At 38.6% G+C, this 11,744-nt stretch overlaps 1 protein-coding gene across 19 annotated transcripts in view; it reads right to left on the reverse strand.

Moving 5' to 3' along the window:
* Positions 1–11,744, reverse strand: part of PICALM (phosphatidylinositol binding clathrin assembly protein) — an 83,936-nt gene that overhangs the window by 51,776 nt on the left and 20,416 nt on the right. For all 19 annotated transcript variants that reach the window (XM_014540233.1, XM_014540238.1, XM_014540237.1 and 16 more), the window contains 4 exons: positions 10,375–10,468; positions 6,393–6,504; positions 5,074–5,180; positions 2,878–2,919 (listed from right to left, as the gene is read on the reverse strand). In XM_014540233.1, the coding sequence (XP_014395719.1) occupies positions 2,878–2,919; positions 5,074–5,180; positions 6,393–6,504; positions 10,375–10,468 (355 nt within the window). The remainder of the gene's footprint in view (positions 1–2,877; positions 2,920–5,073; positions 5,181–6,392; positions 6,505–10,374; positions 10,469–11,744) is intronic.

An 11,744-nucleotide genomic window follows, 5' to 3' on the forward strand; every position in this document is an offset into this window, starting at 1 on the left:
TGCTCTGTGCGTGACAGGGGGCAGCGCTCCAACCCCTTGATTGGCCCAGCTCTGTGCGTGACAGGGGGTGGCGGCGCTGCCCCCTGTCACACTGATCTGGTGCCAAGCGGACTCGCGGCTCCACTGATCCCGGTGCTGGGAGGCATATTACCCTTTTACTATATAGGATAGAGGCCTGGGGGCCAGCTGGTTTGCCCTGAAGGGTGTCCTGGATCAGGGTGGGCGTCCCCACTGGGGTGCCTGGCCAGCCTGGATGAGGGGATGATGGCTGTTTGCAGCTGGTCACACACCCTTCAGGGTGGGGGTCCCCACTGGGGTGCCTGGCCAGCCTGGATGAGGGGATGATGGCTGTTTGCAGCTGCTCACACACCCTTCAGGGTGGGGGTCCCCACTGGGGTGCCTGGCCAGCCTGGATGAGGGGATGATGGCTGTTTGCAGCTGCTCACACACCCTTCAGGGTGGGGGTCCCCACTGGGGTGCCTGGCCAGCCTGGATGAGGGGATGATGGCTGTTTGCAGCTGCTCACACACCCTTCAGGGTGGGGGTCCCCACTGGGGTGCCTGGCCAGCCTGGATGAGGGGATGATGGCTGTTTGCAGCTGCTCACACACCCTTCAGGGTGGGGGTCCCCACTGGGGTGCCTGGCCAGCCTGGATGAGGGGATGATGGCTGTTTGCAGCTGCTCACACACCCTTCAGGGTGGGGGTCCCCACTGGGGTGCCTGGCCAGCCTGGATGAGGGGATGATGGCTGTTTGCAGCTGCTCACACACCCTTCAGGGTGGGGGTCCCCACTGGGGTGCCTGGCCAGCCTGGATGAGGGGATGATGGCTGTTTGCAGCTGCTCACACACCCTTCAGGGTGGGGGTCCCCACTGGGGTGCCTGGCCAGCCTGGATGAGGGGATGATGGCTGTTTGCAGCTGCTCACACACCCTTCAGGGTGGGGGTCCCCACTGGGGTGCCTGGCCAGCCTGGATGAGGGGATGATGGCTGTTTGCAGCTGGTCACACACCCTTCAGGGTGGGGGTCCCCACTGGGGTGCCTGGCCAGTCTGGGTGAGGGGCTGAGGGCTGCTTTCAGGCTGGCGGTTGTTGACTGAAGCTCCCAACCGCTCCTTTTTTTTCTCTTTTTTTTTTATTTTATTCTGGGCCAGCTTTAGCTCTGGCTCTAGCTCTGAGGCTTCGTATCTGGTTTGTTTGCCGTTCTATAATCAAAACAATGTATAACTTCAGCTCTGAGATCCCGGCAGGCTGAAAGCTGGTTTCTGGGGTTTTGTTTAGCTTCTACATTTTCAACATAGTACATAGTTGCTTAGAGTTGCAACTCAGAGGCCAGTAAGTGAGGCGGGGAACGTTGGAGTCTGCAGTCACTGGAGCAAGCAAGCCTCATGTTCGCTTCCAGCTGCCTGGCTGCCGGCCGCCATCTTGGCTGACAGTTAATTTGCATAAGGCTATGATTAGCCAATGGGAAGGGTATCGGTTGTACGCTAATTACCATGTTTCTCTTTTATTAGTGTAGATAGATTGTTCTAGCAATGATTTTTCTCACATCTTAGTGAATAATGTACTCAATCTTAATAAGGTCAATTTATCTCAAATGCAGAGTGTTTTATTTACATATAACCCATAACTAGATCTATTATGTACTCTTGGCCTGGAAATCAAAGGGATGAAACAGAACAAGTTCGGTACAGAGAAATACAAAAAGACCTTTATTTAAAAGATGTCCCAGAGCAATTTAAAATGAGATAAAAGAGTCTCTTAAGGAGAGAGGTGATACAAATGTTACAAGGATAGTTTATGCCAGGTACTTTCATTCCTAATATTCAGTAAAAACAAACAAACAAAAACAGTAAAAGTCAGAAAAAAGATAAAAGCAGGTTTAAAGTTTCTTTCCTGTAATTAAAAAAATATATATTGATTTCAGAGGGAGGAATGGTGAGGGAGAGAGAGAAACATCAGTGATGAGAGAGAATCACAGATCAGTTGCCTCTTGCATGCTACCTCTACTGGGGATCGAGCCTGAACCCTGGGCATATGCCCTGACCAGGAATCAAACATCCTGGTTACCTCCTGGTTCATAGGTCAATGCTCAACCACTGAACCACACTGCCCAGGCCCTAAAATATTTTATGATGATAAAATCAATGTAATAGCTAACAATGAGTGCTTAATGCTGGGTTTAGGTATTAACTCATTTAATCGCCCCAAATACGTTATGAAGTGGGTATTACAGTATCTCCATTTTAGAGATGATGAAACTGAAGCAAAGAGAGTAACTTCCCCAAATCACAGGCAAGCTAGTGGCACAGCCGGGACTCAAACAGATTATCAAAGCCTGCTCTCTTCTTCCAAATCATGTTTTGAGGTTTATCTCTATTTAATACTCCTACCTGAGTCAAATAGCCAAAGCAGAAGGTTTAAAACAGGAAACATAAATCCTGTATAAAATAATTATCTATCTTCAAGTGGGGCAAAGGAAATATCCTTTGAAAATTCAAACAAACTGGGTGTTTGTCTTATATCCTACCAGAGGAAGCAAATTGGGAAAAAAATTCTCTATCAATAGTGCACATTTTGTTTTAAAAATACCATTCTCTAAGTTCAATTCTTCCTTTTGATGATGACAGGAGAGATTAAAAAGAATAAACTAAAAGAATGATATAGCAGTGGTTAGCTCCACCAATATAAGAGGTGAATAGATCACCCTATATGATCATGCTAGAACAATTATCATCAATACATTAAAATATTAAAATCTGTCAAGAAAAATCACACTGATTTCCTTGTTAGCATGAGCTGAATATTATTCATTTGGTGCCTTTCACACCTACCTAACAATACATAGCAGACAGTGAATTGATATAAAAATATACTTACCTGTGAAAGGTCTGGTATATCACCTCTGTCAATTCCAACTTGCTGTAAGAAGCAACATTGTATTTAATAGATAAAATTATAATAAAGATGTTATATAAATAACAACTAGAAAATAACATTTATGATTAGTTCTGTGAACACTATTTTAGATAGACTTCAGAAAAATATTTAATCTCCAAATATATCATTCAGTATTTCCCGGGACTTAGATGTTATTTGATGGCTCTAAAGTTGTAACAGGAGGAAAACCAGAGTTTTTGGAAATTCAATAAGACTATGAAATTACCATCTCCGTATCTTCTAAGCACCTGTACCTTGTCATAATCTGAAAAATCCATCACTTCATGATGCTATATGATAAAAACTCATGGCAAGAATGAAGGCTGACTACAAACAAGTTTCCTGCGGCATGAAAAGAGTTTAAAAAAAACAAAACCTGATGACAATAACTTTGTCTTCCTCCATAAAATATGCTTTCCCAGGCAATCACCATAGATAACAATTTTTTAAAACCTATGTTCACTCAAGTAGGCCAGTTTTATACAAATGCAAACTGGTATCTCACCAGGATATAATTATTTTCACAAAGCAATCCCAAACAGGCTTTCATGATGTTCAAGCACTAGACAATTTCCAGCAAAAGAAGATTAAAAACTATTCCTGCCAAAACCGGTTTGGCTCAGTGGATAGAGCATCGGCCTGCGGACTGAAAGGTCCCAGGTTCGATTCCGGTCAAGGGCATGTACCTGGGTTGCGGGCACATCCCCAGTAGGAGATGTGCAGGAGGCAGCTGATCGATGTTTCTCTCTCATCGATGTTTCTAACTCTCTATCTCTCTCCCTTCCTCTCTGTGAAAAATCAATAAAATATATTAATAAAATAAATAAATAAACTCCTTTAAAAACTATTCCTATTTATTATTCTAGTACCCAAATTTAAAAACTCTTTCCCTCCGTGGGGTTATGTTTCATTTTCTAATCATTCTCTCTTCTCAAGGGCCAGCCCCAGAATGACATCAGTAGAAAAGTTGATAAAATAATTCAAACTGAGATCTTAACAGCTAATCAATAACTAATACATATGTCCCTTTCAAACACATTTAAAAATGTTACTTGTGCCTTTTTACTCCAAGAACTAAGATCTCATAATGAAATTACAATCCCAAAGACAGCATCATGAAAAAGTATTTTAGGGCAGGAGAATTTTCTTATTTCTCAGATCATATGGGACAGATGGTCTATTCCATCTCAAAGTAAGACCAGCAGATCCGGAGGTAAACAAGGACTTAAAACTTAAGTCAATAATTATAACTATCAAATGCAAAGGATATAACAGGCCAAAAGGGAAAGTTAACAAATTAAAATGTATTTAAAGAATTTACTGGAATCATAGCACAAACTTTTATCTTCTGCTTTTAATGTGACTGGCCCTACAAAAATGGGGGGAAAAACATTAATTTCTCTGAAAGATACTTTAAATTCAAAATAAACTGCAGTAGACTTTATAAAATAGCTGATTAACACCACAAAGCACATTTTTTTCCAAAGGTCTCACCATCCTGTTGTATTCATCTGCTACAGAATAAAATCACTATGGTAAATAGAGCTAAAATCACCAACTTGCTAGTTTCAGTTTAACTACTTTGATATAACTATAGCCTAGCCATCTTCCAGAATTATCCTAGTAAGACATCTTTGGTGGTAATAGGTAGAGAGAGGGTAAAGAAAAACAAACAAAAGCACTTTAAGACCTGACTCTGTACAAGCAAGATAATGCCTGTAAGCATTACCACAACTTTTTTGTGACAATTTCAGAAAATTATTTCTTAAACAGATTTGCAAAATTAGATTATTCTATTACCCATACTCATGGTTTTTATAATCACTGAAAAACAATAAATACACTAAATTCACTTCTGCAGGGCAACAAAACATTTTGAACAATGTGGCTCCAGTTACAAGTCTCACTGAAGAGACTTTAGCACTATCATTGAATAGTCTTTACCATATTTAAAACAATAAATCTTCTAAAATACATGACTAATTCCAACTATAAAAATTGCTGACACTACTGTGTGCCACCTACCTAATTTATAAATAAATTTTAAATTATCTGTTACTGTTCAGTATTGAATTAAATATACACTTATAAACAAAAAAGCAGGTTAAGAAATATAGTCACTTAAAGACAGTTTACCTCTGCAACTTTGAGAAACTCTGAGATTCTTGTCATCCTGGTCAGGAACTTCTTATAGATGTCAAGACCTTCTTTGCACTGGTTCTTTTTCATATCAAAATATTTTTCTGCCAAAAGAAGATATAAAAATACTTTTACTCACATAAAATTATAACACTCAAAAAGAAATGTGGACACATTTGATATATGATATTTGTACTTTGGCACTCTTTGAAAACCAAATCCAAATCCCACTGGGAAAAACAGAGTGTTTCTAGGCAAAATAACTGCATTCCATATACAGTTAACTCCTGAACAATGCAGGGGGGGCCGGGGGGTGTGTTAGGAGCACCAATTCCCATGCAATTGAAAATATGCATATAAATTTTGACTTCCCAAAATTTTACCTACTAATAGACTGGGAAGCCTTAAGAATAACAAACAGTCAATTAACATATATTTTGTATCTTACATATGTTATATACTATAGTAAGCTAGAGAAAAGAAAATCATAAGAGCCCTAAACGGTGTTGCTCCGTGGTAAGAGCATCGTCCCGAGCACTGAAAGGTCGGTCTCGGGTTCTATTTCCAGTCAAGGGCACATACCTGGGTTGCAGGTTCGCTCCCAGCCCTGAGTCAGGGCACATGTAGGAGGCAACCAGCTTCACATGGATGTTTCTCTCTCTCTCCTCCTCTCCCCCCGCCCCCCCACTTTGACTCTCTCAATGGAAAAAACTATCCTCATGTAAGGATTAACAAAACAAGAACAAAAAAAGAGAGAAAATAATAAGAAAAATATATTTACTATATTTGTTGAAAAAAATATCTGTGCTGTTCAAGGATCAACCATATACCAAATACACAATAAAGCACCATATAGTCCTAAAATGCCTCAAAACACCTCATCCTTAAAAAAAAATGTTTAATGCATTTAAAATAATTATCCATTTTAAAATTAAGTTTAGAAAAAATATCAATTTTATAGTTAAAGTTCATTATGGAGTAAATTATGAAGAAATAAGATTTTTCCTGGACAGAAAATTCCAAGTTAATTTTAAAGGAATTTTTATATTTCTACAAATTATAAAACTGATAGAAGAAAACACAAATATATCTAAAAAATATAAAGTTCATTTAGCTAAACATTCTAGTTGTAAAAGTATATTTAATAACTTAGCATATGTAACAGGTATAAAATTTCTGCCCAAATAAATTGTTACAACAAATGAATATATCTCAATAAATATTTATTCAACCTTAAGTAACAACTCAGACAATATTAGTTACCCATATGGCACAAGATAAGAAATAAAATGTCATTAAGCTACAGCAATATTTACCCAATAGGTTAATAATTCCTTCATTGTATGCTGCAAACAGTCTAATGGCATCTTTGAACAAGAGCATGAAGGCAGCATTTATTACTCCATTTGTAAGTTCATTACTATTAACCTGGGGGGAAAATTAGAAAAAAAAAATTAGCTAATCTTATGTTTTAAATAACAATGACTTCCTTCAAATTAAAATACAGTGAATTCATATATTTAGGTGTATTAAAGAAAAAGACATTTATTTCTTGCAATTAGAGTTACAGCCAAAGAGTGCAAAAATCTTAATCAAAGAGTTTAGATGTTTGTAAAAGCCATAAGCAAACAAACATCCTACAACATTAAATTTAATTTTGAAATAAATAGTTGAGAACAAAAGTACCCTTTAACTCTTGAAATTCATGGGCTATATCTCAGAAGTCTTTTAGTATAAGTTGATTTCAACATTAAATACTTCTACTTGCAAAATAAAGCCCTTTTCTAGATGTTCACTTTGAGTCATGAAGGACTTACTAAATATTTTTAAACCAAAAGGTATTTATTTATTAAATGGTTACTACAATCACCAAGGCACTGAGCTAAATAAACTAGGTAGAAGATACTTTTAAATATACTAGAGGCCCGGTGCACGGGTTCGTGCATGGGTGGGGTCCCTCAGCCTGGCCTGCACCCTCTTGCAATCCAGGACCCCTCAGGAGATGTAGGACTGCCAATTTCAACCCAATCCCCCAGGGCACTGCACCACTCCAGTGCATCCCGGTCCTGCTGTGCTCTCCAGCCATGAGCCTGGTGCCTGGTGCCCGTCAGCTGAGCGGCACTCCCACTGTGGGAGTGCACTGACCACCATGGGGCAGCTCCTGCGTTGAGCATCTGCCCCCTGCTGATTAGTGCATGTCATAGCGACTGGTCGAATGGTCGGTCGCCTAGGGTTTTATATATATAGATATACCTTTTCTTAATATTACAGACGAACTGATCTTCAAAATAGTTATGATAATATTAATTTTATCTCATCTGGTTACTGGGAGAATTTGGTTACTGGGAGAATTATATGATGTGCTGAGTATCAAGAGCCTAGTGCAGTACCTTACACATGAATAACCAATATTTATTATTATTGAATTATGTTGTAACAACAAAAAAATCACTTATTTATCTATCAAGAATACAAAAAATAATTTTTTTTTATCTCAAGGAATGAATCAAAAGGATAAGCCAAATTAACTTTTAAGCTCTTTTTTAGATAACAAGGATATGTAGTACATGAAAATTAATTTGTTAGGTAGGTATATAAAAGCATAATGACAAAGTTAAACAGTAAGCAACCAATTGGTAAATATGTGCAGAATATCTAACAAGGCTGATTTCTATTATGGAGAGAGAATCCCAATAATAAAGCAAGTAACAGATAATTCATATGACCAGTAATATGTGAAAAGAAGCTCACCTTTGCTTACCAGATAAATTAAGATATAATAATAAAATTAAGATATAATAATAAAAACAATAAGATATAATAATAAAATAAAATAAAAAACTACCCTTTTTTGGAGCACCAGACCAGCAGGTATCAAAATAATCAAGACCAAGGTATTATTGGATAAAAATTAAGAAAAACAGGCACCTGTTGACATGTGAATGGCTCAACCCTTTCGGAGTGTAAATTGGCAATAGTTTCAAAGTATAAATGTTTATGTCCTTTGAACCAAATTCTTTTTTTAGGCATTAACCCTACAAAATAGGTTTAAAAATGTGTAGATACACACATTATCTAACACACACACAAAATTAGTGTCCCCTCTCTTCTCTGTATCCCCCCCTCCCAATAAGCATAACAGGTAAATTGTTACATACAATAAAGTACAATACAAACACTCTTCAGAGTAATTTTATAAAGTGAAAACAAATTACACGGTGGGACCCTCTTCACTATCAAAACCAAAATATCATTCAGTAGTTACATCACTCTCTTGTGTCTTTCTAGTCTAGGGGTTAGAAAACTTTTTTTGTAAGGGCCTGTTTGTATTTTAGACTCTGAAGGCTATATAGTCTCTATCACAGCTATTCAACTCTGTTATTACATCGTGATAACAGCCACATATACTATGTAACCAGTGAACCTGGCTGTGTTCTAATAATATTATTATTGTAAACAATATTAAATTTCATAATTTTCATCTGTCAAAATACTATTTTTTAAATATTATTTTCAACCACATTTTTAAACATGTAAAAATCATTCTTAGCTCACAAGCTGTACAAAAACATGCAGCAGGTCATAGTCAGATAACCCATTCTATACTATGAAGCACTTACAGGATTCATTTACTGAATATTTATTGAACAGTATCTATGTGTCACACACCTCTGATAATGGGGACACAGTAGAGAAAAAGTAGATTTGTTGCCTGCCCTCAAGCAACTTAAAGACTATCAACAGCAAGAATTAAAGGAAAAAATCAATTTCAGCATGAAATTGCTACGGTTCCACTCACTAACTTGTACTTACAAGCTCTAAAATAAAATGTCTTAAAATAGATGCCTCCCCCTCAAAGAAAAGACTTGAAAATACTAATATTTAACATATTACACACAAAGACAAAGTTGGAAACTTGGTTCAAGTGATGGTAGTTAAAACAAAAATTCCAGAGAACACAATATCCTTGGGCAATCTCTACAAAACAGGCTGTTATAAGTCTATTTGAACTTCCTTTTATTTCTTAATAATTGAATGCTTTGAGTCCTACAACAGTGAAATACTAAGTTGGCTATTCCTAAAGAAAATTGTCATACATTTTTTTAAAATCTCTAAAAACCATTATCAAAAGAAAGCAGATTTTCAGATCAACCCCTTAACCTCTCCATCACTTTCTTTAGCTTGTACAGTAAGTGCTTCATATACAAGAACCCATGTATAGAAAACATTTAGGGGGAAAAAGTTACATTGCTGCTGACATGTACTAGTTAAGACCTACAACGGTTGCATCTCTACTAAACATGTAGACTTATTTTCTTGTCATTTTCTAAACAATAGAGTATAACAACTATTTATGCAGCATTATAAGTAATCTAGACATTATTTAAAGTTTATGGGAGGATGTGCATAGATTATATGCAAATTCTAAGCTATCCTATATAATAAAAGCATAATATGCTAAGTGTCTGATTGATCAGTCGACCATTCAGTCGACCGCTTGACCAGTCGCTATGATGTGCACTGACCACCAGGGGGGCAGATGCTTTGACAGGTAGGTTAGCTTGCTGCTGGGGTCTGGCAGATCAGGACTGGGAGGGCTGGACACGCCCTGGAGCCCTCCTGCAGTCCCTCCCGGCCGGCCGGCCCCCATCGGCCCCAAATGGGAATGGGCAAGACAGCTCCGATCAGCCCCGATCACCAACCAGGCCGAGAGACCCCACCCATGCACGAATTCATGTACCAGGCCTCTAGTTTTATATAAGGGACTTGAGCATCTGTGAATTTTGTATCCACAGGTGGTCCTTGAATCAATCCCCTATGGATACAGAAGAATGACTATATACCTCTAATTCTAGAGCTAGAGAAGCACTACCCACGAAATCAGGGTAAATCTAAAACAATTATAAAAATGGAAAGTAAGCCCTAACCGGTTTGGCTCAGTGGATAGAGCGTCAGCCTACGGACTGACGGGTCCCAGGTTTGATTCCGGTCAAGGGCATGTACCTTGGTTGCAGGCACATCCGCAGTAGGGGGTGTGCAGGAGGCAGCTGATCGATGTATCTCTCTCATTGATGTTTCTAACTCTCTATCCCTCTCCCTTCCTCTCTGTAAAAAAATCAATAAAATATATATTTTTTTAAATATGGAAAGTAATCTGATTTGAGCCCACATTTATAGAAAACACTTAGCCAAATAGGATATTAGTATGAAAAATCAGAGTCTGTGAAAATAAAAACCTCAACCAATTATAACATTTTTAAAATCTTAAGTTACAAAAGATTTGTGTAATCAACTTACATTAAAATCGAGAAGGGCATCCATTTGATTTTGAATAATAGGTACAGTTTTTAGAAGTTTTTCTGTGTTCATTGTCCTCATAACTCCATCAGCCCTATAAAAGAAACAACTGAGTTTGTTATTAAACCTACATTTCAAACTCCCATATGGTTCTCTAAACAGAGAACAAGTTGCTATAAAACATCACATATTTTTAAAGTCATTACTGAGCCTGAAATCTCAAGCATAAATCATAGAGAAAAAACAAAAACAGAAAATATGTCTACCACGATGCTCATTTAAAACTAAAAAAAAAAAAAAAAAAAAAAAAAAAAGTAAAATAAGAGAATAAAAATCAAAGTTTACATCATACAACCAGGTTTATATAATTTACTTTTTACATGAGGAAATCATCTGATCCTCACATCACTCATGTGTATACCAGTAAATAGCAATTTTACTATTTTTTTAAAATTACGAATAAAATAATTGCCTCAAATCACTTAATAGTCAGGACTTAATGGAGCTAGCACTTAAACTCAAGTCTATTTTATTCATTACTCAAATACCAATTGCTTGTTATACAGAAAATTATAACTAAAATCATTTTATTATAAAACTAGTAGCCCAGTGCACGAAATTCGTGCACTGGGGTGGGGGGGGGAGAAAGGGGCCCTTCAGTCTGGCCTTCACCCTCTCCAATCTGAGACCCCTCAGGGAATGTCCAACTACCTGTTTGTGCCCACACTTTTAACAGATAACAGCTCCATTGTTGTTTCTTTCTCATGCTTAAAACCATTGGAATTAGTAGGTATTCAAAGTGTATATACATTTTGGGGGTACACCCTGTATATCTCTAGTCAGCAGTGAAAGAAACCCCCAAACAGGGAACCTCGCTCACTCCCCACGTCTCCCCACTTCACTTTCCACCTTCGTGGGCAGCAGGAGAATCACGTTTTCTCTCATTAATTCGGAAAAGCACGTCCTGTCACCCGCTGCCCGGCAGGATTGAGCTAGGCCCCAAGCAAGCCAGGCTCAGTCAGGGCAGTCTTCGCTCATGGGTGCTGGCACCCAAAGTGCACATTCCTCCTCTACAGTCGCACAGACTATCCCACTGTTTCACTGAGAGGACGGAATTCCTCTCTGCCTCTGGGTTCTTGATCTTGAACACTGACCGCAGGCATCTCAGCAAGGGCCGCCCGTGCCCACCAGGTGCGTCTATCTGCACCTGCTTCTGCCTCAGCACCTGCATTAACACCCCTAGAGGTGATCTCGTAGCTGCACTGGCCTCTGTGGGAACAGGGCATCACCACTCCACCCTCACTGTCATCTCACAGGCGCCCACTCTCAGCACCCAGAACACCCGACACTCTCCAAAGGACATGAGCGCA

Source organism: Myotis brandtii, unplaced genomic scaffold (genome assembly GCF_000412655.1).
Source record: "Myotis brandtii unplaced genomic scaffold, ASM41265v1 scaffold24, whole genome shotgun sequence".
Lineage (NCBI taxonomy): Eukaryota > Metazoa > Chordata > Mammalia > Chiroptera > Vespertilionidae > Myotis > Myotis brandtii.